The 27520-nt window shown below is 45.2% G+C and overlaps 1 protein-coding gene across 3 annotated transcripts in view; it reads right to left on the minus strand.

The window, feature by feature from the left end:
- Window positions 1–27520, minus strand: part of DPP6 (dipeptidyl peptidase like 6) — a 576690-nt gene that overhangs the window by 401240 nt on the left and 147930 nt on the right. For 2 of the 3 annotated variants that reach the window (XM_064445042.1, XM_064445045.1), the window contains exon 1: window positions 23079–23410. The exons of the other annotated variant lie outside the window; for it this stretch is intronic. In XM_064445042.1, coding sequence (XP_064301112.1) covers window positions 23079–23279 — 201 coding nt within the window. In that variant the 5' untranslated portion in view covers window positions 23280–23410. Of the gene's footprint in view, window positions 1–23078; window positions 23411–27520 lie in introns of those variants that run through there. 3 annotated transcript variants of the gene reach the window in all.

The following is a 27520-nucleotide window of genomic DNA, read 5'->3' on the forward strand; positions in this document are numbered from 1 at the left end:
TCTGCCCTGTGGCCCCCTCGGAGTGGTACTTCAAAAATGCCTACAGAGAGAGATTAATGCACACATGGTCAGCTCATTTATTTTAAGCTGAGATCCACAGCTTAGATCACAGGGTCATGCTCGACCCCTGTGGCTGGCCATGAACAATTTATATTCCATGGTCCACAGCCCATCCCAAATCAGCACAAACAGCTCTCGGAGGCATGCAGCAGGGTTTGTCCTGTGAACTGAGGAGTTCATTGAGATTCTAGTTACAAAACAGGCTACTTTAGGGACGCCCATAGTTTGAATAATTTAAAGTCAAACTGGACAAACACAAGAATGTATTGGGGAGAAAAACCTGCTCTGCAAGGATAGGAGATAACCTCCTTTGGTGTCATCTCTCTCCTTATCACTTCAACTGTGTTAAGAACTTAGGTTGGAAAATGTTCTGCCCAGAGGAATAACATTAGGGCCATCCTGTGAAGTGTCTGTTTAAAAAGCAGACCTAAGCACACAGGAAAACCAGCGTTAGCTGCAGTGCTGACGACCTGCAGATGTATTTGGTGAAGCATCAGATCTCTGCAAATCAGCTTCTCCAGCAGCTCTGAATTTCAATTTAACCACACCCGAAGTTATCCAGGTTAGTTTACCATCTACCCTCACACCTTCTTAATCTCTCCCCTCTGTATTGGCAGTGGCTCTGGTCAAATTTTTTTCTGCACATATTCCCAGCCTATTCTCTTAGTCCTTTTGCCACTATTATTGTATTTTTGTCTGTGCTTTTTCTCTCAATAGGCTGTTGTATTTCATCATACACCTGTAGTATATTTTGGGCAAGAGAACTGTCTGTTCCCCTCCTTACTCGTTCTTCTCTCCCTTTTTCTTTCTTTTATCCTTGAATTTCATTTGGGGTCTGCACACAGAAGCCATGAATCCATCATTGTGGTGCCCAAGGTGCAGGATTCTAGGCCAGCTCCACAAAGATACTCAAATGCCAAAGCCCTGCAGATCTCCGTTCTCTCACATAACCAGACTATAATGTTCAAACAAACTATTCTTATTAGTTGTAACATGCTTTATCATTAATTTAAAGAGCAGTACATTCTAAAACTTTATTTTCTGTCAAAACTATGACAACATACAGTACCAGAAGTAAGCCTGTTCATTCAAACTTCAGTAATATTATTCCACAGAATTGCCATTCTGATCAGTCCCATAGACAATAAACAGGCAATTTGCTGATTCCTAAGTGGTAAGAATTCATTTTAATTTAATGGCAAGAGATATGGATCGGGGAGAAATAAATTAAGAAACACAGTATATCTTCATACCCCGTGATAGGACACTGGAGCCCACACTCGCTTTGTTCTAGCAAGTTCAGGTCCCTGGAGCAGTGAAGTACCAGCAGCAAGTTCAGCAAGGTCAGCCATGCAAACACAAACTTGTTATAGCTGGCAGCCGTGAGGGGCCCACAGTGGGCTTTGTGCTGCCAGGACTAAACTCCTAACGGCAACCAGCCAAAACAGCCTTTTATCAGACATGGCTATACCTACAGGAGTTGCAGTTCTACCTCCACAGTTGCAGTAATTCCATTGCGAACCTTTACAGAAGCAAGACAAGAGGGTTTTTGTGAGAATAAATGTCAAAGGTAGGGAAAAAAGTGAAAAAAAGGAAGTGACATTAGCACAGGCCCTCATTTATCAAGCACTAGTTTCTTCCCCTACCATATATTTTGAATGATAGAAAGTTTTTCAGCCTCCCAGAAGAGATCAATGCTTAAAATCTGAAGCCAGACAAATTCAGGTGAAAAATGAGGCACACAGTTAAGAGCAAAGTGATTAACGACTGCATGACTTAAACACCTTGATGGATTCTCTGTCACTGGGGCATGCTCAGATCAGACCAAATATTTTTCTCTGATTACGGTCTATCTCAAACGGTTCCTCAGCTCAAAGCAGGCATAATTCGTGGAAGGTCATGACCTGCAGAAGGAAGGTGTCAGTCAGACAACTTCAGAACAATTCAACCTCATGTAACACATTGCAGTTTTGAAGATGCCTTTCAGCCACAACCAGCACCAATACTCCATGCATTGCTGAACCACGTCTGGACAGAATGAAACATGGCTATGGCTCCATCAACATCTGCCACAGAGCCCCGGCGGCAGCAGGTCCACTTTACTCCAAAGGCAAAGGAAGTGCAGCATTTCCTGAGCAAGCACCTTCCTAGACTAAAAGAGATGGATGGATGGACGTAACCCAAGGACCACATCTGTCCTGTGAGCTACCAAAAGGACCACAACAGACTAGACAATTGCAATGAATTTAACCTTCTAGTAAACAAACATATCTGTATTTAAGTGTACCATATCCTAACTTATTACAGTCCAGTCTAGATTGGCACAATGAATTGCCACGCCAGTAAAGTATCCTTATGAGTTCCGGGGTAGGAGAAATCTTGCAGATATAATCAGCACAGGGGTATCCGGACATTTGTTCTGAGAAGGTGTAGAAAGAGTATGAGCTGGTTATCTGCGGAGGAGATGAGAGACTCCTACCTGTCTCAGGAAAAAATGAGAAATACAACTCCCAAATTAGTGGCATATTAAGCAATACTTCATCAATAGTTAGGAAGTACGCGATGAGATGGATAGGATAGGGACAGGGATACATAAGTTTTAGGCACTAAAAATTCAAATGAGGATCACAAGTTTAGTTTGAGATTTGAAGCGGCACAGCAGGTAATTCTCACTCACACTGATGAGTCCCTCACTGTATTGTCACAGTGCCACTCACAGATCAAGACTCCACTGGGCAAAGCACAAACAGGCTATCTCCAAAGGATGGATTGCTGCTTGGGGCTCAGTTGCAAACAGGCAAGCTACAGCAAACAATATAATTATGACCTGCCAGCTGACTTACAGTAACCTTCTTCATGAATACTTTTAGCCCATGGCAAATGTAAGGTGATTTGGATTAGTTTTACCTTTAGTGGGCGCTTACTGCCTGGGAGCTGCCACTTAACAGCTCATGTGCCTAAATTCTGTGACTTCTTTACCAGGTAGGTGCAAGCTCATTGCATACATCGGTAAATACGCCAGCACTTTTCCAGTAATGCAGCTAACTCCTGTTCTTTCTGACACAGGAGCTCAGGGTGACTGGGGAATACTGAATATTGTCCGGTGCTTTCAGAGCTACAAGTTCTGGTTCGGTATCCACACCCAAAATCACGGTTCTAATGCAGCAAAATCTTGTGACTTGAGAATCAGATATACTGAATGCAGTTACGGAAAAGAGTGAATAGATCTTTATTTCTCCAGGTAGTTCAGAACTACTCCTTTTAACACAGGACATAGCGCCAAACACTGCTCTGTTTGATCTTAAATCCATAAATTATTGTTCCTGAACACAGACTACTAAATATTTACAGGCTGCAAAGTGAAATGGAACTTTCCTTCCAGAAAAACTACTCAGCAGCCTCAGGAATCTCACCCTTAAGAAGCTTTCTTCCAAACAGACCACACTTTAAACTTGTTTTCTTATTTGTGGCCAGCTCTATGCAAATCTTCTTCCCAAAAGACATTTATGTCCTTAGAGCACACAGAGGAATAATTTCTTCTGCAACCATTCATAAACCTGCGTTTGTTTCTTTTAATTTTCCTCCTCAAATTTAGTCCCAGGAGACACTCAAGGCACAGGAAAATTACTGTTTTCCAGGTACATGAAGTTTCTTCAGCCTCAGAGAATTTGGAAGCAGATCTTTTGTCATATAAAGCAATAAAAAAAATTCCTGTGGTGCTACATTTCTCTCTTAGCAGGAGGACTACTGTTTTCCATTAAGCAATGATGAACATTTCTTCCTATCGACTCCTCCAGGAACTGTCTAAAACCCTAAGGATGCTGTGTTTTATTAAAAGTAGGAAAATCCTCCAGGTATGTTACATCAGCTCTAAAGTTCTGCCTAAACTTAACTCAGACATGATATCCCACAGAGCAGGAAGATGAATGGGAGACATTTCAGTTACTCTTTCTCAGGAATAAAAACAATGAAGATACAAAAGGCAAACGTCTCCTGAAATGCTTCAGTAGAAATAAACTGTGTGCAGTGACAACCAGAATAACATAAAATTCCAGAAGAACATGCATGGGAACAAGAAGGATCATGAAAAAATAGTTGTAGTTCATGTTTTTGTGGACGCCGCTTCTTTCAGCTTAGTTCGTTTTGTTCTACCACTGGACCTCCAGGAATTTCATCCTTGTATGTCCGAGGCTAAAGATTTTGCAAATACACTGGGAGAGAATGCTGTCATTCTTTTCTACGTGACCTGATCCACTTTGCACGGAACACTTAAATTATCAGAGAACAATAACAATTCTCTACCATGGGGTCTAACACATTATCTTGGGAAATTGGATACCTGGGTTTAAAGCTTTGCTCCTGGGGACATTTAATTATCCCTACAAGTGGTATGGCTTCTATAAGGCAGATCCATAAAACTTTCTGAAAGATGATTTCACCCATCCGGACAGATTGCTACACCTCCCTTCTCCTTTTTAATTTAGCCTAAATTAAATTTTTATTGCCAAAACTGACCATAAATTCATGAAACCTTGCCAGTTTCATGAAAATTAAATGAAAACACAGTTTGGAAGAAAATTGCATTTAATTTGGAAAATAGCTCAGCTAAGTTTACCTAGGTATTCCAGCACAAACCACATCTCTGTTCCAGGCACTGTACAAATACCAACAGAAACCTAAGTAAATTCTACCAAAAATAATTTATTGTTAAAGCATGATACAAAAGACAGACAGATACATACAAAAGGGGAACAGATAGTGGAAATGTATCAGAGACAGTTGATCTAATTTCCTAATGAGTTGGGTAAAAATTACCCAAATATGCCCTTTGCTACCAGAAAAGAATTCAGCTTCCCCAAATCACTATGTATTTCCAGTGTCCTGACAGCTATGAAACTACAGAGGAAAGATGGGCCTATTTCCCCGCAACAGCTGGTTCTTAGAGAGGATGAGAACAAAACTATTCTCAGTTACTCTGTTAACTTAACGGTCTGTGGTCACACTCTCCTACTTCTAACCCACTGATGAATCACCGGAGACTCTGCTTGCTGTCACGTAGTGCCACCTCTTGTTTTCCTGCTTTTCTTTTTTTAAGATTTAGGAGGAAGTGTCATTAACTTAACTGACATAAGAGGAAAGGCTTCAAATCTGAAGGGCTCACACACTTGAAAGTCTGTCTACCCACAGGACCAGCTACTCTATTAAAAGATATTACTTATCCCCACAAGTCTTGCTTTAAAACTAAGTACGGCACAATATCAGGGGGTCTACACAGAACTGATCTAGTCTAATGTAACCTTAACTTAGCCTTCTTGTCTTCAGGCACAGAGGGACTTCCACTACAAAGGCCATTGCCTCATAAGGGAATTAGAAAGTCAAAGCAAGCTGTCTGCAGGGCCCATGGTGACATGAGTGGCTCAAAAGAAACACCATGCAGCAAATGAAGCACTGAGCTAGAAAGAAAGAGGAAGGCCAGTTTCATGACTAAGCAAGAGGACTGGCACCTTGAAGACACAGATGATTTCCCTGGCTGTCATACAATGAGATTCTGTGATGCTGGACAATGTATGTTAAATGTTTTTAAGCTGAATTCTGCTAAGTGAACATTACAGTATTGTTTCACAAATGTTCGCCTCTGGGACTTCTGATGCTATTTGTATAAATGCTGAGGGTGAGCATTGTCACTGAGGTCACAGACTTGTGCTTTGGACTCCCATAAAAATAGTCCCATACATACTTCACGGTATTCTCAATGCATTAGTAATTGTTCTTCAATTCATTATCTATGGAATGGGAATAAACCCCTCCTCACACTCAGCAACTGTCCTGTGAAAACAAATTCACTAGCATTTGAGACATACTCAAATACCATGGCAGAAAATGCTAGAGAAAAGCCCATGAGAAAATTAAACAGCATCTGAAGAGTGCACAGAATAAGGCCTAGGGCCACACATTAAACAACAGGGGGAAAATGAAATGTTGAAAAGCTTTCCATAAAACCACTGTGAGCATGGGAGGAGTCGTCCTGTGCAAAAAAACCCACAATGACATGCAATCATTTAATTAAAGACTAACATAAGGCACACAAGGAAACTAGAGTAATGACTACAAGAAAGAGTTGAATGAAGGGATTCACAGGCAACTTTAAGTCCAGCGCTGCTTATATTTTTTGAGCGCCTGACACGGTGATGATTTCTCTGATGTATATTATAATACCACGCAGAGATAACGAAAGGAACCCTGAACGACCTCTATCAGCGACTAAAAGTTTACAGCCATGTGAGTAATCAGTAGATAAATTAGTTCTGACTAATATGAATGAGCAGCAGCTGAAAGCTGGCACTGCATCAGCACAACACAGTGCTGTGGTACCCTCAGCGCTTCCACAAGGATACCGCAGCGGGCCGTGTGCATGTAGCCTTGGCGCGAGGGAAGCTCATCCCTTGGGCAGACATGGCCCTGGGGAGGCACCGATTTAGATCAACTGCATGTTTGGTGGCATGTGAAATTCCAGCTCAAATAACCATGAATATCCTGAGTGTTCAACATTTATTAGCACTTCCATGCAGTATAAGCGGTACCGCTTGATCTTTGCTGTCTTGGGAAGGAGAAAAAAAGGCTGGAGTTTTAGTGCTTCACAGTTTGGATGTTTTGTTGGGTGAATCATTTCTATCGCAATGCCTTTCAGCCCAGGGCTTAGAAAAACCATTAAGAATAGAAAGCACAAGTAAGATTATAGGATATAATAAGAATGCTTCATCTTAACAGCAGTGTAGAAACAATATAAGATGGCTTTTATTGCATAACCAAAACCTTTTGGAAAATCTGCCCAGTATCACACAGGGATTTAAAAGCTTCTGAAAAATTAAATGGCATCCAGAAGCAGAAGCCAGCTGTCTAACTCCTAGTCACACGCTACAGCCATGGTGTTTGCTGACTTACTGTTCACATGCAGCATGCTTCCTCTCCGCTGCTGGGATGAAATAACTGGAGATTACTTTGGCAATTCCCACCACATCAACATACCGACTGTCCTGTGCACCCAAACAACTTCTTCACACTTCTGAGAAGCTGTCATCTGCTTCGTCTGCCTCTAACCACACTGATACAGCATCACCACGTCTCCCTTAGCACCCATTTCAGAAAGCACCACTTCTGCTGTTACCCTCCTGAATGGTCCAAAAAGGGAGAGGGCCCTTCTCCTCTGCCAATGTTGTAATAATTGTTAAGAAATTTGCTGCCTTACAGTAGTCATGCTACATTAAATATCTTCACACATGCCTCTCATCGTTTGATTTGAAGTGGATGCATTAGTCTTCAACAAGTCTGTGCTGTAGGTCAAATTTTTAAAAGTGCTCAGGGCCACACGTAACAAAGGACACAGCTGCTTGCAAGTCAAGCACTGCCATTCCTACTTTGTCAACAATTTGAGCTCACTGTGAGCTTGAAAAATCAGCATATGGGGTAGTGAGGGGAAGAAGTTAACAGGAATTGCCTGGCACGTGTGGTACACCTTCTTGGGCATTTTTTACACCCACCAGCTGCTGAGGATCTGAGTCCTACATCTCAGAGCGTCTGCCACCACCACACAGCCATGCTTTCCTTTAGTTTCCTTTCCAACTCACCCATCTCACCTGTGTTCAGACAGGACAAGAGAAAGGAGAGCCCTTCCCAGCCTGCAGCAGCAGCCAAGAGCTCACCCTGGGAGATGGCGTTTTGAACAAGGCTGAGAACGAAAGCCAGACTAGCTGAATGCCGCAGCTGCTGAAGCATCATACAGTAAGTGGGCAGTTTCTCCTCCTCCAAGCAGAGTTTCTAAAATAATTGGTGTTTTATAATGGACTCAAACCTTCCAATGCATGTTAAACCCACTCTGAACCCACATAAGGCAATGAGCCATTGAAGGGCACCTGGTGTGTTCCTAGACGAAGGGACCTCTTGCTCTGTTTATTTCTGGTTCACAGAGACTTTGATGGACTTGGGTGCTTCCAGCTAATCAATTCTGTCACACAAACAGCACTGCTTTTGTGGCCTGGGGATCGCTTATATTAACAAAGGGAAATATCCTGTAAGGTTGTTCAAACGCTGAGCTAGTTTTCTCAGTCATTTGGATGTATCGAGCTACTAAATTCTCTTTAGATACACAGATCTGCAATTCACATAATCTGGAGATAATTTGCATTCACATTACACTATAGTGGTCCTATAACAGAAAACAAACCTTCTTCCAAAGGCTTCTCAGCCATAGGCTTTCCTTTGCATTCTGTCTTTGTTACTGAGATAGGCAAAGGTACGGTCTGTGAAGGACTCTGGGGCTCTGTGCAGAAAAGCTAGAGCAAAGCACTTTAGCAAAATAAGAACACACAATCCTACAACAATAAAGGAAGAAGAACTACTCTGAATTAGATTTGCCTATACAGACCATCTGCAACTAAAAGGCAAGTAGATGCTGCTGCCCTTATAGTGACAGACCTCTTAACATCTTCCCTCTTGAAATGGAAAAGTGTTTGGCCTACAGGGGAGGTAGCTAGACATCCGTAGAGAATTATCACATTCCTGGTGTGCCTGACACAATTTGTTTAAAAGGCAGCAATCCAGGGACTCCTGAATAAACCTGACTGAACAACCTTAAAAATATGTGCAAAGGATGGATTTAGCCCTTTATAATCCATTTTACTGTATTTTTTAAATGAACACTGAGTGTAATAACCTTTACCCCTTCAGGAGATTCTTCTAGAAGATGTTTAGCCTGCATAATTAAAACTGAAGTTCCTATTACTTAGCTGGAGGCAGAGACCTCTTCACTGGCTGCATGCAAAATTTCGGTGGATTTAGTTGTAAAAGGGGACCCTATGGTTTCTCTGCTTCCAAGGGCAGCTATATAATCCAATAGAAATAGAGTTACTGAGATGCATCTTAAAGCCAGATATGACTTTTATCTTTGCCCCCTCTTACCAGAATTCTCTTCCAGTACGTCAATCCTCAAGATCTTAGAAATCTTATCATTTCCAGCCTAAACCAATTTATGGCCAGATTACAGCCACTATTCATCTTCCAACAATATTCTTCCTCTAAAAAACTTTACTGTCCCCCAGAGAAGGGCCCGTTGACCTGAATAAATGAGAAGCAGTGGTTATTGAAGCTGACCAAGAAAAATGCTGGGAATGCCTCCGTCTGACAATGAAACTTTCTCCTAGACAGACATCCTGAGGACGGACAGACTCTTTATTTCCACCACTGCCAGCAAAGGGAAGAGATCAAGTCATAGAAAAATCTAATCTCTTGCTTTGATAAGAAGACTGATTAGGTATAAAAAGCCTCTTGGCCTCTTAGCAAGCACGTGAATTTACATTTAGGAACTCTGAAGATTTGACTAAAAACAGCAGCCAGATTCCTTCACCCCGTCTTAGAAATTTTGGGTATCCAAACTGATGTTAGGAGGCTCAGTTTCCAGAAATCTGGTTGCCCATTCAACCCTTAACAAGCCTCTGCCTGGCATTCACGAAAACAAATGGAACAGAAAAATAAAGTAGAAATAGTCACATTGTTTTGTCTGTTTGGAAAATCACAGCCAGCCTGTATGAAAGACGAAGAGCGAGAGAGGAAAGGCAGTCCCTAATGCCCAACATGTATTTTGCAATGAGTCAATCAATCATTCTTCTTCTGTTGTAGAAATGTCTTGAACAGAACAGAACGGTCCTGAAATGGTTCATCACTCACAAACATTTGATGGAAGTGGATTTGGTTTTTGGTTTATGATACGGCATGCTGGAGGAGATGAGTTTTCTAGATGAGATACAGGCCGTACACAGAAAACCAATCTACTTTCTGCTTTCCAGTGCTGTCCAAGACACTGGGTTAAAGAAAAACACAGGCGTGGGCTGCTGCCAAGATCAGCCACACAGATCTCACTTATCACTGCTAGAGACATTGCTCCTCGTACAATTCATCTACGCGCCATTGTGGCAAACCGGAAAAACCTTTGTCGCACGCATCGCTATCACCGGTCCTTTAAGTTACTGTAAGCATAAAATCTTGCCTTTTATTAGTCTTCCCTGCGATTAATATCTATCTCAGCAATCTGCCATTCAAACAATGCTCACCAAACCCTTCATAAAGGCACCTGAAGCCGCTGATTGAGTTGTCTCACAGAAGCCTTGCTAATAATACACATTTGGAGTGCTTTTCATCATTTTATGAAGTTAGGAAATTCTCATCTATTGAATTCCACTGGACCACAGAAAAATTTTATGGCTCGTCACCGATCAAGATCAGGTGAAAGGAAATGCAGAACAGTGCTTTCAAATTAAATTACAGTTTTTCAGGTTGGATTGGCACAATCTGTCTTTAGCAAAAGAGGAGCCTTTTGTGGAACTTTTAGAGCAAATTCAGTCCTCTGATTCACACTGCTGATCCCTACATTCTGTACTAAATTGAACAGTTAAAAAGCTGACTATGGCATTCTCACATATCTAAATATGAGGATAGGCTGGGAGAGCTGGGTTTGTTCAGCCTTGAGAAAAGGAGGCTCAGAGGGGATCTCATCACCGTGCACCAGTTCTTAAGGGGAAGCTACAAAGAAGATGGAGACTCCGTTTTTACATGGAGTCCCATGGAGAGGACAAGGGGGGATGGACACAAATTGCTCTTGGGGAGATTCCGATTGGACACCAGAGGGAAATTTTTCACACTGAGGACAGTCACCATTGGAATAATCTCCCCAGGGAAGTGGTTGACTCGGCCACGTTGGACACCTTTAAGAGTCGTCCGGACAGGGCGCTGGGCCATCTTGTTTAGACTCTGCTCTTCCCAGAAAGGATGGACTAGATGATCCCTGAGGTCCCTTCCAACCTGGAATTCTGTGATTCTGTGATCTTTCCAGCCCAACAGCGTTGTGCTATCCCCCAAAAGCCCACTTCCAGAAGAGCTTCGCTTTACAACCATGTTCTTCCTTCTGTCTCTGTTATTTGAGGGATTTCACATGCAGATCTACAGAACGGTATTAAACTGGCTTTAACCTTGCTCTTAACCTTCACCTTCTCTCTCTAGTGCTGTGAGGCACTTCCTTCTAGCTCATCCAAAGAGGAGAGAGCCACTACGGAGCTGTGCGGTTGCTATGAGCATCCTTGTATCTGTGAGAGAAAGACACTGTTCCCTCATGACCCAACGCGAGAGAAAACAGCTGATTTCCTCTCTTCTCCCCGTCCTCTAACATGAAGCTTGCCCAATGCCTGGAAAATAACATCTTATTGAGGAGCTTATAATTTTTTATTGACTGAACTGTAAAAACAAAACAAACAACCACAAAAGTAATCCTTTTAGCCATGTTTACTCATCCTCTGAATTTGCATCCTGGGAATGTGCTAAGTGACCCTTCCTGAACATTCATAGGAAGAGAATTTCAACCCACCCCAAGCTTAAATGCTCACAGACAGCGAATGTTTCAGTGATGCCTTCTGAAAGCTTTCTTACCAGAAACCTGATCCAAGCCCACGCCATGAACTCCATTGTTGCAAACCCACAAAATAGACCTGGACAAGAATTTCCCAGAATGACTGAATGCAAGAAGAAAGAGGTATAGAACTGTGCTTTTCAGTTACAGATCTCCTAGCTGAGCCGCCACACATAATGCCAAAGGGTCAGGAAAGATGAAGACTGAGTGTGAAAAGCCACATAACTGCTAACATGTCACACAGTGTAGGAATGTGGATCACACTGGACGGTGATAGCATGGGAAACTCTCCACTCCCATCTGTAAGTGAAGGCCTGAGGACATAAGGAGGTTCTTCCTGACACCTCTCCAAACACACGTATCAAACACACTTTCGTACAAACCTGCAATACAAACACTGTTAACCTAGGCTGCAGTTACACCAAAAAGGGATATATTCTGGTGTAAATTGAAATGGAAAGGACAATGTTTTCTAAGTGCCAAAAAATACTTTGAATTTGTTATTCACAATGCAAACATTTCATAAGGATATATTTTTTTTCTGAGATTGCAGCTGTAACACTACATAATTGGTCACTAATTAAGTATTTATAGAATATCTTCCTAAAGACATTACAGAAGAGGAGAGGATGAGAACTATACACAAGGAGATCTTCCATCAGATATTTTATAGAGGTGTGAAATATTTGGTGCATTCTGAAGAGAAAAAACATTGGTAAAAGTTATCATAGAACCAAAATATGGGAGAAACGGTTGCCAACCTCTCCCCTCTGGGGACATCAGAACACTTCAGCAGAGGTGGGATAAGGGTGGGAAAGACACTTCAGGAAAAAATTTGAGACAAAAAATCCTCTTCTCCCAGATTAGGGAGAACCTGCCCTCCTGCCCAGAGCTAGTTCCTGGATTAGGCCAATAGGAGGAAGGGGCAAACATGGAATATTCTGCCTCAGCCACAAGAAATATTTTGTCCTAGAGCAAAAAATATTTCAGAAGCAAAATCCGTTGGCCCCCCGGTATCAGAGCTGGCTTCCAGTTCTGTGCATCACAGGTTTCCTCTTTCTTCTTTCCCTTCATTGTCCCTTGTCTGGTTTTCATTATTCTGCTGTTTTCTCTTGCTTTTGGAGTCTGCCTCATTCCTTCCCCTAGTGGCAAATTAAACTGAGGACACGGCTTGAAGATTCACATCCACATCCTCAGCCTCTTAATCAGTGCATCATGGCTGTATCTCCTTTTGGGCAAAGAAGTTGTCTCAGAAAGGTTTTAACACACAAAAGCAGCCAGAATAGCCCAGACATCACACACAAGACAGAGACTCTTTGAAAATAGAAAAAAAAGAAACCTTAGAGACAGCAACCACAAACTACTCCATTCTGCCCATCTTCCTTTCCACATCTGCTTCCTTTTTTTTTTCTCAGTGGCCTTTCCCACCTTCCCAAGTACATGACTTTTAACCCAGACAACCCTTCCATCTATCAAGAGCCTGACATGCATGTTTACACTCCCCCAGGACTAACCTTGTCACTTTACCACATTAGGTCACATTTCCATCTCTGACAACTTGTGGCATGTTTTCCCTCAACCAACAACCACTTTCTTTTATATGACACGTAGCACTTTAGCAGCCAAAGCACAATAGTCTGATAACTGCTCATCCAGCATCATGTATCTTCTTATTATCTGCTACATTATCCTTATCTAATTGCATGCACTTTGGCTCAATCTGACATTTGCAAAACTACAGATGCTTATTAGCTTTTCTTAGCTAAAAGAAAAATGTGCATTATAGTGATTATCAGCTCCTGGCACTGCCAATGAAACATCGTAATGTGAGAGACCTTTAGCCCACCATAAACAAGCACAATCAGGCCTGTTTTGGTTATTAGCAATGCTCCCACAAATGTTGCCACTGACAGAATTAATGACTGCACTGCTAATTATTAATAAACTCATGTTTCTATGGGTTCTTTTTAGCCCAAACTTTAGGCCAAAAGCAGAAGTGATTTAATTCTGCACCACCACAGCCACAAACAAAGTCACGGCCTTGATTCCTTTATGGTATCCAACAGATGCAGGCCCTGCCCCACAGGGATAACTAACTAGCTGAGGGTCATGCGCAGGTCAGTGGCTGACCCAGGAATGGCAAGACTTCCCTAATGGTCATTCCAATGCTCTACCACAGATCCATGCCACCTCAAACAGAAGGTATAGAAACGTGCCCAGAAATCAGTGAGAATTACCCACTCCTTGAAGAAGCCTCTTTCAAGCACACAGAACTCAAACACAGAACACATAAACAAGGCAAGTAGGTTAGATCAGGTTACTGTGACCCTAAACCTTGGCTACATCAGTCTTTATTAATTACTCTTGATCGCAGTGAATCATTGTATGTGCTTTGACAAGCGCTCTCTGTGCTGCAGTTCACAACAGAAGAGAAGAAGCTGATGCAACAGCACCCACTTTGTTAGAGACACCATTGTGAAGCACTGTAATACCTTTAGTGTTTTCTCCAGGTGCCTCCTCTTGTATCTGGGATTACAAACACCCAAATTACAAAATAAAAAGGTAATATAGAACAGACAGAGGAACTGTATTGATGAAGTGCTGTGTTCAGTATGCCTAGCAGGAAGGCTAGTAAAAGTGGAAATCTTTGGTTCACTATAAACCATTTATGTCTCTATGGCAACAGAGTTGTTGATTTCTACACCTTCCCTATCAACAATGTAATAGATGTTTGGTCTTTTAAATAACTACCTTTCTTTTCTGGCACCTAAAGGAAATAGGAAAAACAAAACAAAAGACAAAACATATTTATATAGATTATCCAGAAATGTGAGGAGGGATTTAGCAGTAAATGACAAACAAATAAAGATGGGATTCTACAGTCACATGAAACATAATCCCGTGTGCAATCTGTGCAAATCTCAGAGCTATGTATGCAATAAACTTATCTTGGGACAATCGGTCTCTTATGCAAGAGGTCAAGCACTATTTAAAGCAGATCCCAACATCCTCTTTCCTCTCTGCTCAGTGCTCCTTGTGTTCCTCTAGAATATGAGATAACCCCACCTGTCCTGAGAGGAGAGCAGGGAGACAGGCAGCGGCTGAAACCTGTGTTTTGCAGTGCCGGAGGGCATGTCACTGTGAAGCGGCTGGAGAGGAGCCATCTGAGGTTTTTGCTGGGGGATACATCTTTAGGCGCCAGGGCAGAGAGAGATAAGGTTGCCAGCAGCCACCTGTTAAGGAGGAAGAACTGACTCATGGCTTCCTGGCAGTGCAAACAAAACTGCGTTTTTCTCCCATGAGGTTGGGCTGGGGAAATGGAGAGAGGAGGAGATGAGCTGTGCGTGCAGCCTCTATTGCTCTTAAGGTACTGGGAGGTCTTGGGAGCAAGTGGAAAGAGCCATTCACCCCAGAGCCACCTCCCATAGCACCCTACCTGCCAGCAGCAGCAGCTGTCACCCAATTCATTTTCTATGACCCTGGCATGAGCATAAATGTCTGGTTTGCTACTGCCAGCAGTTCATACGTTTTCTTTTGCCAACAGCTGGCCTTATAAATACAAGTCTCTTTTAGTCCACTTAGCAAGACACACTACAGACACAAGTTCATCTTCACAGACACAAAGCCTACATGACTGGGCTCTGCAAACCACTGCTTATACCCTTGAGAAGGGACAACAGGCAGTACAAGCCTCCTGCTGCCCAGATGCTGGACATTATTCTCCCTCTGCCTCTGCCAGAATGGGAGGAAAGCAGCGGCCCAGGGATCCTGCGTGAACCTGCTGCTGGCTCTGCTCACCAAGTGTCTTCAGATCCACGGCTTGGAGAATGCAGCAACATCTGTAATTGCTCAGTCTCCATGAGCTTCATTTCTCCTCTGACCAAAATACCACAGCTACTTTCTTTTACAGAGACTTGGAGCTCATTTTAATGGAAAATAAGGAACACATACCTACTTTTGTCATAAACACTTTAAAATTAATGACTGTGGTATAACTGGAGCTGAGGTTACCAGGCATTTCCCACTGCTGCTTTTCCATTTCACATAGCTCCGTACGTCCAAGATAGCAAGCCTGGGGAGAAATGTGAATGTGCTTTTGAGGTCTGCCTAGAGTGAAATCTACTTGAAATGGTGGGGCAGATGCTATTGACAAATACAGTAAAGAAAAAAAATCCCCCCCCCAGTATATAATGAAAGTATTAAGATACTCATATCCTTCCTTTTGGATATGAGTATCTATGGATACTCATTCCTATGGATATGCCCTTCTCTCAAGCAAGCTCCAAATCCTTGAACAGCTAGAGGAAGACATCAGACATTTGAAATGTCACATGAAAACTGTCACTAACGAGTGTTACATACAGCAAAGACTTAAATGTGCCAAACTTCACAATTAGTTTTACACCTGTAAGAATATCCTTGGTGATAACCAGAATAATTTCTTATTCTGGTCCTGGGCCACAGGGGCCCAGGCCAGAAACTGCAATAGCTCACGGGGCTGAACAACAGCAAACCATCACTGCCAGAGCTGAGACGCACTATGAGACAACGTGCCAACGATTGCCCACCTGCACAGTGAAATTAATAATGTTAAATGCAGCTTTAAAAGGCACAGAGGCAGCAGCTTGTGGAAGAATCTATGTAATAGCAGAGCCCTACTAACAAGCCCCTTGTTTAGAGGAAAATAACACTATGCAAGTGATAAGCAATTAAAATATGCCTAGTGGAAAACTGGTAAGATTTCATCAGCCAAGATTCACAGTATTGGACTTTTCCACATTACCTCACACACTCCATTAGCTTTGCTTAAACTTACTGCTTGTAATGTGGATTAGTACCAGACCCCTCTCTTCCTCTCTCCCTGGCTCCACATTACAAGTTCCTTGAGGCTTAAAAACTGTGTTAATCTTTGCTGTAATCTTTGGGAAGACTTTCAAGTGCTATTTTAACAAAACAAAGTATGAAAGATCTCTAAATTAAAGTGCTTAAAAGCTTAGGAGTAACCAGAACTCCAGCTGAATGTGGGAAATGCACGTTCCCAAACACACTACAGGTAGAAAAGTTGTGGAGGACTTCTGTTTCCACTACACAAAAACCACAGCCCGTTCACCCTTCAAAACACCGTCCTGGATTGTACCACCACAGTCCCCCTCTGCTCCCTTCTATGCCGCTCTCTGCTGCAAAACGTACATGTGCCCAATGTCCATGGCTTACTCTTTTAGTTGCATATTGGCTGTAAAGACGATGGCAAGCTAGATCATACAGACTAATGCACAGACTCAAAATACGTTTTAACTCAGTTAATTCACCCACACTGAATCTCATCATTACCAAACACCCGCAATTTAATGAGGGCAGATAACATTTTCAAAGGCGTATGAGTAAGAACCTGATCCAAAATGAGTATTTACGCACCTCACTAGGAAGTAGATTTCAATACATATTTTTGGATTTGACCACAAATCTCCCTTCAGAAAACCCTGATTTTACAAACCTAAATGATTGGTGTGTACTTTTGAGAATTTACACTGTATCACAACCCAGGATGACTGCAAGAGGCTTTTCGGAAAAGACGGTTTTTTGATTTCCTTTGGGAGAAAAGAGAAAAACATTCCCTTAGAAGAAAGATTTGCTTCTCCCCTCCTTCCCCCGTGCTTGAATATGGGACTATTTAAAACTGTTGTCGAACCATTTTTTTATGACCTTTGAAATAAAATATTTCTCCTTGATGGTGAAAAAGAGAGTTACAAAACTGTCATGAAGTCAATCGAACCTAGAGAAAGCAATCAGGAATTGAAAACAGCCCTCACGTGTAGCTATGAGTATGTAAACAAATGGCTGGATGGTGCTTTCCCACAGAAGCAATGAAGCGCCAAGCGCTCGATGGGAACCTGTGATCAAGGCACGCTGCCACCCCTTGGTCACACGATGAAAATGCACGTACATCACGGCAACGTGCTGGGAATCATCCAGCACGTCAGGCAAAAATCCCAATAAAATCAACTTGCAGTTAACGAACTTTAACGGAAGACTTCGCCGGACCATCACAAGCATAAATATATTACCCCAAATTAATGTAAAGGTGTTCATTTCAAGGGACAAAATCTTCCGGCTCCCAAAGAGCCTTTTCAAAGCTGTGATGGACAACCTAGGAGCTGTTTTCTTTCTGGTCTTTTCTAAAACAAAAATATAGAGAGGAATGGAGAGCAGCACGTATTCACAGATTTTTTTTTCCTCACCCACTATGTCTTTGAAAGGCCCTTGGAAAACAACACAAGCCGCTCTGACCCTGGGCTCAGTGCCTTCTTTCTGCACTTGAGCTGCTAGCTACTAGCTCAAGAGAAATAATGTGAGCCGAGTACTCTACGTGGGGTATCCCAACTTACGGCACAGTTCACTGCTATTAGAGAGGTGCTTCAGCCCCCTCACACAGTTATTCCTCAATACTTAAAAATACATTCTCTCCGGCAGATTTTTAGTGCATGCATCATCATCATGGCTAGCAAAGATTGCAGAAACAGAGGCTGATTTTAAACCGACAGCAAATATCTCAAGGTGACTTAATTCTAAATTTAGCTATAAAGGAAAGTATAAAAAACATATCACCTCCAGATGAGAGTGTCCATTATTCAGTAATCACAAAATATATGACGGGCTTCCGTGCAAATAAAATCCATTATTTTTATGAGGTTTATAACTGTTTCTTTTGAAGGAAGTAAGCTGTAAGTTTTATTAATTTCAAAAGGTGAGCTTACAGAACCTCAGTAGGGCCTGACTATTTCCATTGAAAGAACTAGTCCCAGCCCTCTACATCTTAATGGCTGTAGGATAACTGAGTTCAGCACCCAGACTTAAACGGTAGTTTCTATCAATAAACACAGCAGTACAGATCCGTAGATAGATTTCTGGTTACAATTCAAATTACTGTATCTAACAGTAATGTTATGAATCCTGCAGTCATACAAACCCTTCTATAAAATCAAATCACCCACCTCTTTGGGAAAAGACCACACCACTTCTCAAACGCCTGCTGTCTGCAGTTCAGGCCTCAACCTTTCTGAAACACTGCCCTTGACACACATTTCTAGGAGGTAATACCTCTCCCCATCAGACAAATAACGAACTGAAAATTAACACTTTCAATTACATGCAACAGCAAGTCTGACATGCTGAATTTTACACTGCTGGCTTTGATTCTCACCTTATCAGACTCATTCTATTAACAAATGATACTTGATTTACTTAATTCTCAACTTATTCAAGCAGGAAACACAGTTTTACTGAAGCATTTCAAAATTATCACTATTTCTATCTGAATGAAAAACTTCTCAAAATGTAAATCACTCCAAATAATCAACTGCAAAGCTAGTAAAGTATAATATATGGCCAAATGTAGTTTTCAGCAAACGCAGGAAAGGAATATTCAGAATTCAGTTATAGAAAGAATATTCATAGCAATGAAAGCTTTTGTATTTTGAGTCTGGCTGATTTATATGCTTAAGTCTCCCACTAAAGCCAATAGGAGTTTTGGCTAAGTAATGAACCTGTAAGAATGCAGCATACGGCTCTTTATATAGAAAAGTTTTATGATGTTTCAGCAGAGGGTTCAATATTTTTAACACATAACTTATCAAACAAAATTTAATTTAAAAAAGGGCTTCTGTGATCATCATTTTATAGTCAGTGCCTTATAAAATAGATCAATATTCTGTGTTAGAGAAAAGTGCTGAATTCCTTATGCACCTGATTAATGCATTGTTATCATCCCAGTAATTAAAAGGAGCGGGGTTATACACAATCAGCATGATACATCTTACTCAGCACCTCGTGGCAGTTGCCTGCAAAAATTAAACTCATTAATCACTGTGATGCCGAAGAAGAAAAATCTTGGGAAAAAATGAAAAAGCTCTATTTTATTGGAAAAAAAAATCTCAAGTCAACATCTAGGAGAAAATCCCTTCCCCAGTACAATATGGAAAGCATTAACCTCATCAACCTAAAAAGGAGAATTATGCTACCAAAATTCTTCATAATCCGCACTAGACTTTACTAAGAGTCTTCACGGATATTTACTCATATCTAAATGAATGTAGTGAAAAAGTAATCCTATAAGAAAGCAAAAATGTCATCAGAATTTTGTATACAGCTGTTGCAATAATTAACGTCATACCAACACCGCCACAGAGCCCCTTGGGAAGTGATTTTCTGGGGTCATTTATACAGGCCCTAGTTTCCTCATTAGTCCTCCCATAAATAACACGATTGTCTCATCAGGCTAATAATTAACATGCAAAATTTGAAATATTTAACCCAGGTTTTGTTCACAAGTCAGGTCTACTATATACATTTTCGCCTATACCTACCATGACTTGAAACATTGTAAAAACTTGTTAAAATACTAAGTAATGTTGTGACTTATGCTTTGCCATGCTTTCATATTAGGAAAACAATGTTCTCAAGCCCTTCTCAACGCTGGCTGTAAAGTGAAGCCAGCAGATGTCATATTAAACCACGACTGCCTTTGTTTTAAATTTTATTACAAAGTTACTGCTTTGTCTTTAGTTTCAGATAGGTTTTGTCTAGTGTTTTTCCACCAGTAGTACTTCCAGTGGACAAAATGCTTACTAACAGTACTGGGGCCTTCAAAGACAAGATCCTGTCTTTCCCTCTGTTCTGTACAGCACTGAGATCTGTACTGGTGCTTAAAAATATAGTACTGAACGCAGCACGCATTTCAATACCAAAGTCATCGCCAGTGACCTACAATAACAACCTCAGTTCTCTCCTGATTATTGATCACGTGGCAAAGTTAAAAACAGAACAGTCTCATTCTCAGGATTGCTTTGGTATTTCCAAGTGTGGCCAGGCAAAAAAAAAAAAAACAAAAACAACAAACCAAAACCAACTTTGTTTCTATATTTTTAAGTTCTGGCTTTCCCTAATAGATCGGTGTTGAAGGACGAAAGACCTTAGACATCGTATACGTGTAAAACAGACATCAGGAGCCTCATCACGTTAGAGCGGGGTTTCCAGTGCCGGCTCAGTAAGCCCTTCCCCAGGCCAAGCAACAGCACATGCTCCCGGCGCCCGGCACACACTGCCCTCCTCGCACCTCTCCCAGCCCTGGCCTCCTGCCCGCCTCGTGTTTCCCTTCGCCCCGCGGGCTTCACACCGCGGCTGCGTTCGCTCGCCCCGGGCCAGCCCGCCTGCGGCCCCCGCGGGCGGCAGAGGAATCCCGCCACGGCCGAGGGCAAGAGGCCGCTCCGGGGCGGGCTCGGCACGGCGGGGAGCCCCCCCGGCCCCGGCCCCGGCCCCGGCCCCGGCCCCGGCCCCGGCCCCGGCCCCGGCCCCGGCCCCGGCCCCGGCCCCGGCCCCGGCCCCGGCCCCGGCCCCGGCCCCGGCCCCGGCCCCGGCCCCGGCCCCGGCCGGCAGCTCCCCGCCTTGCCGTGCCTGCCCTCTGGCTCGGCTGCCCCCGCCGGCAGGCCCCCTTCGTCCTACAACACACGCTTTAAAAGCCATTTCCACTGGCTTTGTCACGACCTTCCGACCCGAACGACCCTCCACCGGAGACCCCCGGCCCAGCCCGCCCAGGCGCCGTCGGACGGGAGCACCCTTGAGCTGCCCGACCCGGCCCACTGAACTTTCTCACACGCGTTGCCCCATTTAAAAATCATTCCCACGAGGTGCCCACGTGCGCTTAAAAGTCACCCCAAATCCCTGTTTCTGGCCATGCTTTTTCCTCTTAATTGCGGGCGACACCTCGGCAGGCGCCTTCCCCTCTACGGCACAACGATGTCCTCCGCCCACACACAAACCCCGAGGGCATTTAAAATAAGAAAAAGGAGAAAAAAAAAAAAAGAAAACAATCCCAATTCTGCTTTTAGTAGTTTAATATTATTCTTATTATATTGGAGCCTGCCAGCACAAATCACCCGCACTCGGTAAACGGCGTCCTTTGCTTCCCGGCTCAGCGCTCCTGGTGATCAGAGGAGCGGCTCCAGACATCTGCCGCCTCCAAACCCAGGCAAGCGAAATTAAAACAGTCAAATAACGAGGGGGATGTGCGTGAGCCCGCGCCGGCGGCGGCACTCCGCTGCCTCGCAGCGACACCTAGAGCCCAGCCCGGCCGCGGGAAGGGCCCCGCGGCCCCAGCCACGCCGCGGAACGGGCACGGGTGGGTGCGGGGTGCGGGGCGCGGGGACGGGCCCCCGCCGCTGTTGGCCGGGGCCAAGGAGCGGCGGCGCCGGGATCGCTGGCGGTGAGCGGGGTCGCAGGGGAGGGTTAATCCCGGCCGCTGTCCCCGCCGGCCCCCGGGGGCTCTGAGCCTGGCTGCACCTCGGCGAGGTTTAGGCCCATTTGCCCTGTCGCTGGCTAAAGTGCACTTGCGCTACGGACCGCCGGAGTTTTTACGAAGGGGCAGGAAAAGGGACAGGAGATTAAAAGACGACCCGGGAAGTTTCCCTGCGAACACGACTCTCCCCTCCGAGTTAGGCAGAGCTGCTGTCTCGGCTTGAAGCGGTGCCTTTCCTGGGCAGGCTTTCCTGAACCCTGCCGCAAAGCTAACGCGTCCCACCCGGGCAAGAAGTATTTTTAACAGACACAAACATTATTCCCAACTGCAGCCCTTTGCTTCTCCTTGTGCGTGTGCTTCCACAGAGGCAAAACGCCCTCCAATCCCTCTGCAAACCTAACACGACCCGGAGGACGCCAGCGACGGGCAGCCACCCGCTTTGAGCCCCGCTTTGTAAATCCCCCCTTTCATCCTTCCGAAAGAACTAGGCGCGATCGAGCCAAGCCAGTTTAACTCCCTCAGGCACAGCAGCGAGCGGCGGCCTGGGCGAGCCCCTCGTCGCGAAGGCAGGAGATCCGCACAAGGCAGATGCACCCTTGGAGTCGCTGCTCTCGGAGGCAGCGCGGGAGCGCAAAGTGCGCGGCCGGAGTTTGCGCCTTCGCCGCGGGGGTCGCCCGGGGGCGGCGGGGGGGGAGTGGGGGTGGTGAGAGAGTCCCAGAGCCGGCTGTTCACGGGTTAAAAAGTTTCCCCGCTGCCAGGGTTGGGGGGAGGCTGACGGGAAGGCTTGGAGGGAGGGACAGGGTGAAGACTTGTGCCCCGGGGAAGTGTTACAGGGTAAAACATGGAAGAAGAATAAAAGAAATGAAAAAAAAAAAAACAAACGGGGGGGGGGGGGGGGGGAGCCTTGTCGCCTCGCCTGGAGGGAGGCGGCCGGAGGTTGCACTTGCCGTTTCCAAACGTGCGGAGCCCGCGGCCCCCAGCCCCGCTCCGCGGCAGCGGAGAGCCGCGCAAGGTAACGGGGAGAGGAGCGGCGGCAGCGCGGGGGAGGGCGAGCCCCGGCTCCGCTTAGCTAGGCTCGGCTTGGCGCGGGATCCGTCCCGGACTATCCCCGGCACTTCGGGGAAAGAAGAGGAGCGCAAAAACCCGCCTGGATGAGCGGCCAAACGGCAAGAAATCGCTGCCAGCCAGGAGGGGCACAGAGGCAGCCTGCAGGACGGGGGGGCGGAGGGGGGGACACCCAAAACCCAACCCAACGCGAAGAGCACCGGCGCTTACATCCTCCTCCTCGCAGTCACTTCGCGGCTGGTACTGGAAGCGGGGCCGGCTGCTTTCCTGTTGCAATGGTCGCGAGGTCTTGCCGGCAGCGCCGTCCTCCTCGCTGCTCTGGGCGCCCAGGAGGTGACTCGCTTCGGGGGGAACGGGGAAAGAGCGGGAGGTGTTGATCTTCCCGCTGAACCGCTGGTACAGTGAAGCCATGAAGTCAATCCGCGGGAAACCAGGGGGAGGGAGGGAAAGAGAGACGCTTCTCCCTCGGTTTCTTTCTCTTTTTTTTTTATTTATTTCTCTCCCTCCTCTCTTCTTTTTTGGCTACAGCATGCTACACGCGGGCGAGGCTCAGTCCCACATCAGTGGAGGGGAGAGCGAGGGATGCTGCTCCCCGGTCCGCTGCACCGGCACCCGGAGAGAAGCGGGGAGATTGAGAGCAGGGAGGGGGGAGTGATGGGGGGGGGGGGGGGGGAGAAGATAGATAAATAAATAATAAAACGCAATCGAGCCGTAACACCACAGGCCCCGGGAATGCTGCACCATCCAGTGTTGGGAAGGAAAAAAAAAAAAAACGAAGAAGAAGGAAAAAAGAGAACCAAAACACTCCACGAAGACGTACCCCCGATAATGGCGCCCGAGTGGATCAGCATTAAATGTGCTTTGGGGGTGTGCGTGTGTGTTTGCAAAAGCAAGAAAGGGAAAAAAAAAAAAAAAGGAAAAAAAAAAAAAAAAAAAGAGGGAGGGGGGCCGGCTCAGGCGCCCGTCAGCGGCTCCCCCGGCAGAGGTGGCGGAGCCGGCGCCGCCGAGGTCGCATACCAACAGTGTGCACCGGCGAGAGGCAGAGTGACAGAGTGTGTGAGACGGGGTGGAAGAGGCTGGGAAGCCTCATTCAAAGCACGTTGCTCTTCTAGGGAGGGAGGGCTCTTCTACAATCATCTCTTTTTCGGCACCTTCTTTTTCTTCTCTTTTTTTTTTTTTTTTTTTCCCGGGGAAACAACTTAAAAAAAAGCAACAGACACCTGATCGCCAGCCGTGAAAGAGAGGTGGGGAGGGGAAAGGCGAGGCGGGAGGCGGGACCGGCGGCTGGAGGGGCGCCGGGAGGCCGCCGTGCCCGGGGCGGCTCGGCCCCGGGGCGGGGGCAGGGGACGGGGGGCCGATCCCCCCCCGCTGCCCGGCCCTGCCCCAGCCGGCCCGGCCCGGCTCTGCCGCCGCCACCGCCCCGTCCTCCTCCTCCTTCCCCCGCCTCCCCACGGCTGAGGGGCGGGGGGAAGGGTTTGCGGGTTTTTGGAGGTTGTTGTCGTCGCTTTTTAAAAGAATCCGGTAAATTGTGTCTCTTACTATTTTTGTATTAATTCATTTTTGCTGCATTAAAACGTGCTTCAGCGCCCCTCTGTGGAAATCCGCCCGAAGTGGCTCCCGGCAGCACCGGCCGGCGATAAACAACGCGGTGCCGGCGCCGGGGTGGCCGGGCGGGTTGGGCCGGGGTCGGGGCCCGATTCGGACCCGGAGCCCGTTCCCGGAGCCGGTCCCGGGCCGGGAGCGCCCCCGCAGCCCGCCCGCCCCGGCGCCGCCTTGGAGCCGGGCCGCGCTCGTTCGGCCCCGAGAGCGGCGGCCGCTAATTACCGCTCCCGGAGGAGGCAGCGGGCGTGGGCTCGGGGAGGCTCCGGCAGAGCTGCAGCGGGTGTCCGGCCGCTCCCAGGACGGCCGCATCGGGACAGAGGGTGACAATCCCTGTTGCTCCAGCATCAGGCTCCGGGGTTTCCATAGCAACAGATGCTTGGGTTTAAAGGCAAGTGCCAGGGTAGCTGTCCCCTCTTCCCCTCCCCGAAATCCTCCTCCTCTCTGACCTCTAAGCTTGCCAGAGATACTGGCATTACCGGGCGTCGTTTTACGGGAAAACACAAAGCCTAAACCAGAGTTTGCCCGTTCACACTGAGACTTGCTGCTGAAGAGCTCACAAACTTGCCTATACTTTAGCAAGTGGATTTGATGGGCTGAGATGTTTCTAAATGTGGTCTTACTCAAAGTTTTAGCTGTTAAGAAAATACCATCTTTGATATATGTCATTTCATCGGTCTTAAAAAATCCCCCACCTCAGTATATCATGTATGCAGTATTCTGAAGTGCAGCTCTCCCCCCCTCCATGATTCCAGCCACTGCCTGATCAAAATCTCTTTACATCTGAATAGTTTCATCCGCTGCTTTTTATTTGTGTCTTCAAAGTCAGGGATGAAAAGTCTTAACATTTAGATGAAAAAGGAACCTTATCTCATCAAGAGAGAAAACAAAAACAAATGCTCTGCCTCCTTCCTGACAGGACTTAAAAGAAGGAATCATTTTGATCTTCACAACTGAGATCCTGACATTTAATTAAAAAACGAGATGAGCACACAATGCTCTGACGCAAAGGTCTAGCTTCTGAGTCTTAACGACACACATCGGCACAGAGGTAACTTTCCAAGAGCCACCTGGACCCCTTGTAAGTTATGTTTCGGACACAAACTGACTCCACACTACCAAAAACCCGGGCAGTTAGCTCAGCTAAATTTCATCTTGAACTGCATGAACAGTGGCTCTATGACTATTTGGAATTGGTGACAACTAGCGTTAAAAAAAATAAAGGAACGAGAGAATCAGATTAAAAAAAATGTTTTTAACTTCTAAGGAAAACTAGGGCACAAAGGAATAATCAAAGAAAGCCACAAAAAGGCAAGACGAAACCACCAGGCAAAAAAAATAAACAAACCACCAAAGATTAAATGTCTGAATTAAAAAGTCTCAAAGAAAGTACAGAAAAAAAGGAAACATTCCGCCTGAGAGCTCAGTTCAAAACTGAACGAGCCACTAAGGACCAGTTCAGTTCCAAATACATTCAGTTTGTGGTTTTAATTCTTAAGAACCAAGATTTCCCATAATCGAGTTTGTCTAGTCATGCACGCACATATTGTGCACGTATGTGTGTACACAAGACATGGAAAAAATATTTTAAAGGAACATAAAATTGCAATGTCAAATATTTCAAGAGCTCAGTGAAAAACAACCAGCCAAATGGTCCTCATCCACCAAAAAATTCCTGATCGTGCAGCTTCGGGCTGTGATTCATTTGCCCTGAAATAAATAATTACAGCTATTTAAAGGCCTTCCTGATTCCAGCTCTTACTCCATGACAGACCAGGGACAGCAGAAGCAAAGTCACGTCATGCTCTGGGTATCGCGGTGGGTGAAGGAAGACGGTTTGCTCCAGTCGGGAACAGCAACACACGTTTCTGTAGCCCTGCTACGGCGAGAGTGACCTTGTGCAGAAGGGCTGAGCAGGCAGCTGGAGGCAGAAATATCTTGAATAACCCTTGCAATAAGACTCACCAGAACCAGTCTGTCGATGCCATTACTGAAAGCAGGAGGATTTTTCTGAGTCACAGGGGACCCGGGTGATTTCATTAGGGACTCTGGAGAGCACTTCTGTGCACAAGCTATCTCAGGATGTAGGTTGTCCCCAACAAGCATGCATTACGGTAGCGCTGCCCGCCTCTCGGCGGGGGACGCAACCCAGCGGTCCCAAGTCACAGCTCAGTGCTGGGACTCCTCTGCTCTCCGCTTGCAATTCCATGGTGAATTTGCTGTTCACCTGTGCATGACTTGGAGCCCAGAGTCCTCTACAATGTCCTGGTTGTATGACCAGATACTGTCATACAGTTTGCACACCAACAGGGCGCGGAAAACAGCGTGGAGCCCAAAAAAGAAACACAGGAATCGCTGAAACATGACAGTAAAATGACAATAAATAAACACTATATCAGTAACTGGGGCTTCATTGTAGCAAAAGACCTTTTCAGCCGATGGCAAGATTTGAGGAGAAGAAAGCAACTTGCATTATGAAATATGTTTAAAGAGGCAAAAGATTTTAGAAGCATAAATATAAGATTCACATCTTTAAACACACACATTGTATGTAAGAAAGAACCTTCCCCTAAATTCTGCAAACAGATCCCAAGATAAAAATCAAGGCATTTCAAAACAAACAGGGTTCTCAAGAGACTCTTAGTTGTATATTTAATTCAGTATCCAAAGTTTTGCAAGGAGGTTTGAGTCCTAACTAGTGACATTTCCATCAAAATAAAGTGTGTTAGCTTAAGATATTTTCCCTGCAGCAGCAAAGTAATTATGTTTTACTGACATTTTTAAAGCATACAGATAAAAATGACACTTGGTTTTTCCACGTTGTATAAATAAACAGCATCCCCACATTTCATCACTATTAATGTAACACTATCAAAAGCGGGTCAAACCCAAGCCCTACTGCCTTTAAAACTGTACATAAAATATTTCTTTTTGGACAAATGTTCTCAAAATTACACTGGCAAAGAAACAACCCAGCCATGATCCTCTTGGATATTTAAGAAAAAATATTACTTGTGTCTGTCAGGGGATTCAAGCGTTGTTATTCGCGTTCC

This window comes from Phalacrocorax carbo, chromosome 2, assembly GCF_963921805.1.
Source record: "Phalacrocorax carbo chromosome 2, bPhaCar2.1, whole genome shotgun sequence".
NCBI lineage: Eukaryota > Metazoa > Chordata > Aves > Suliformes > Phalacrocoracidae > Phalacrocorax > Phalacrocorax carbo.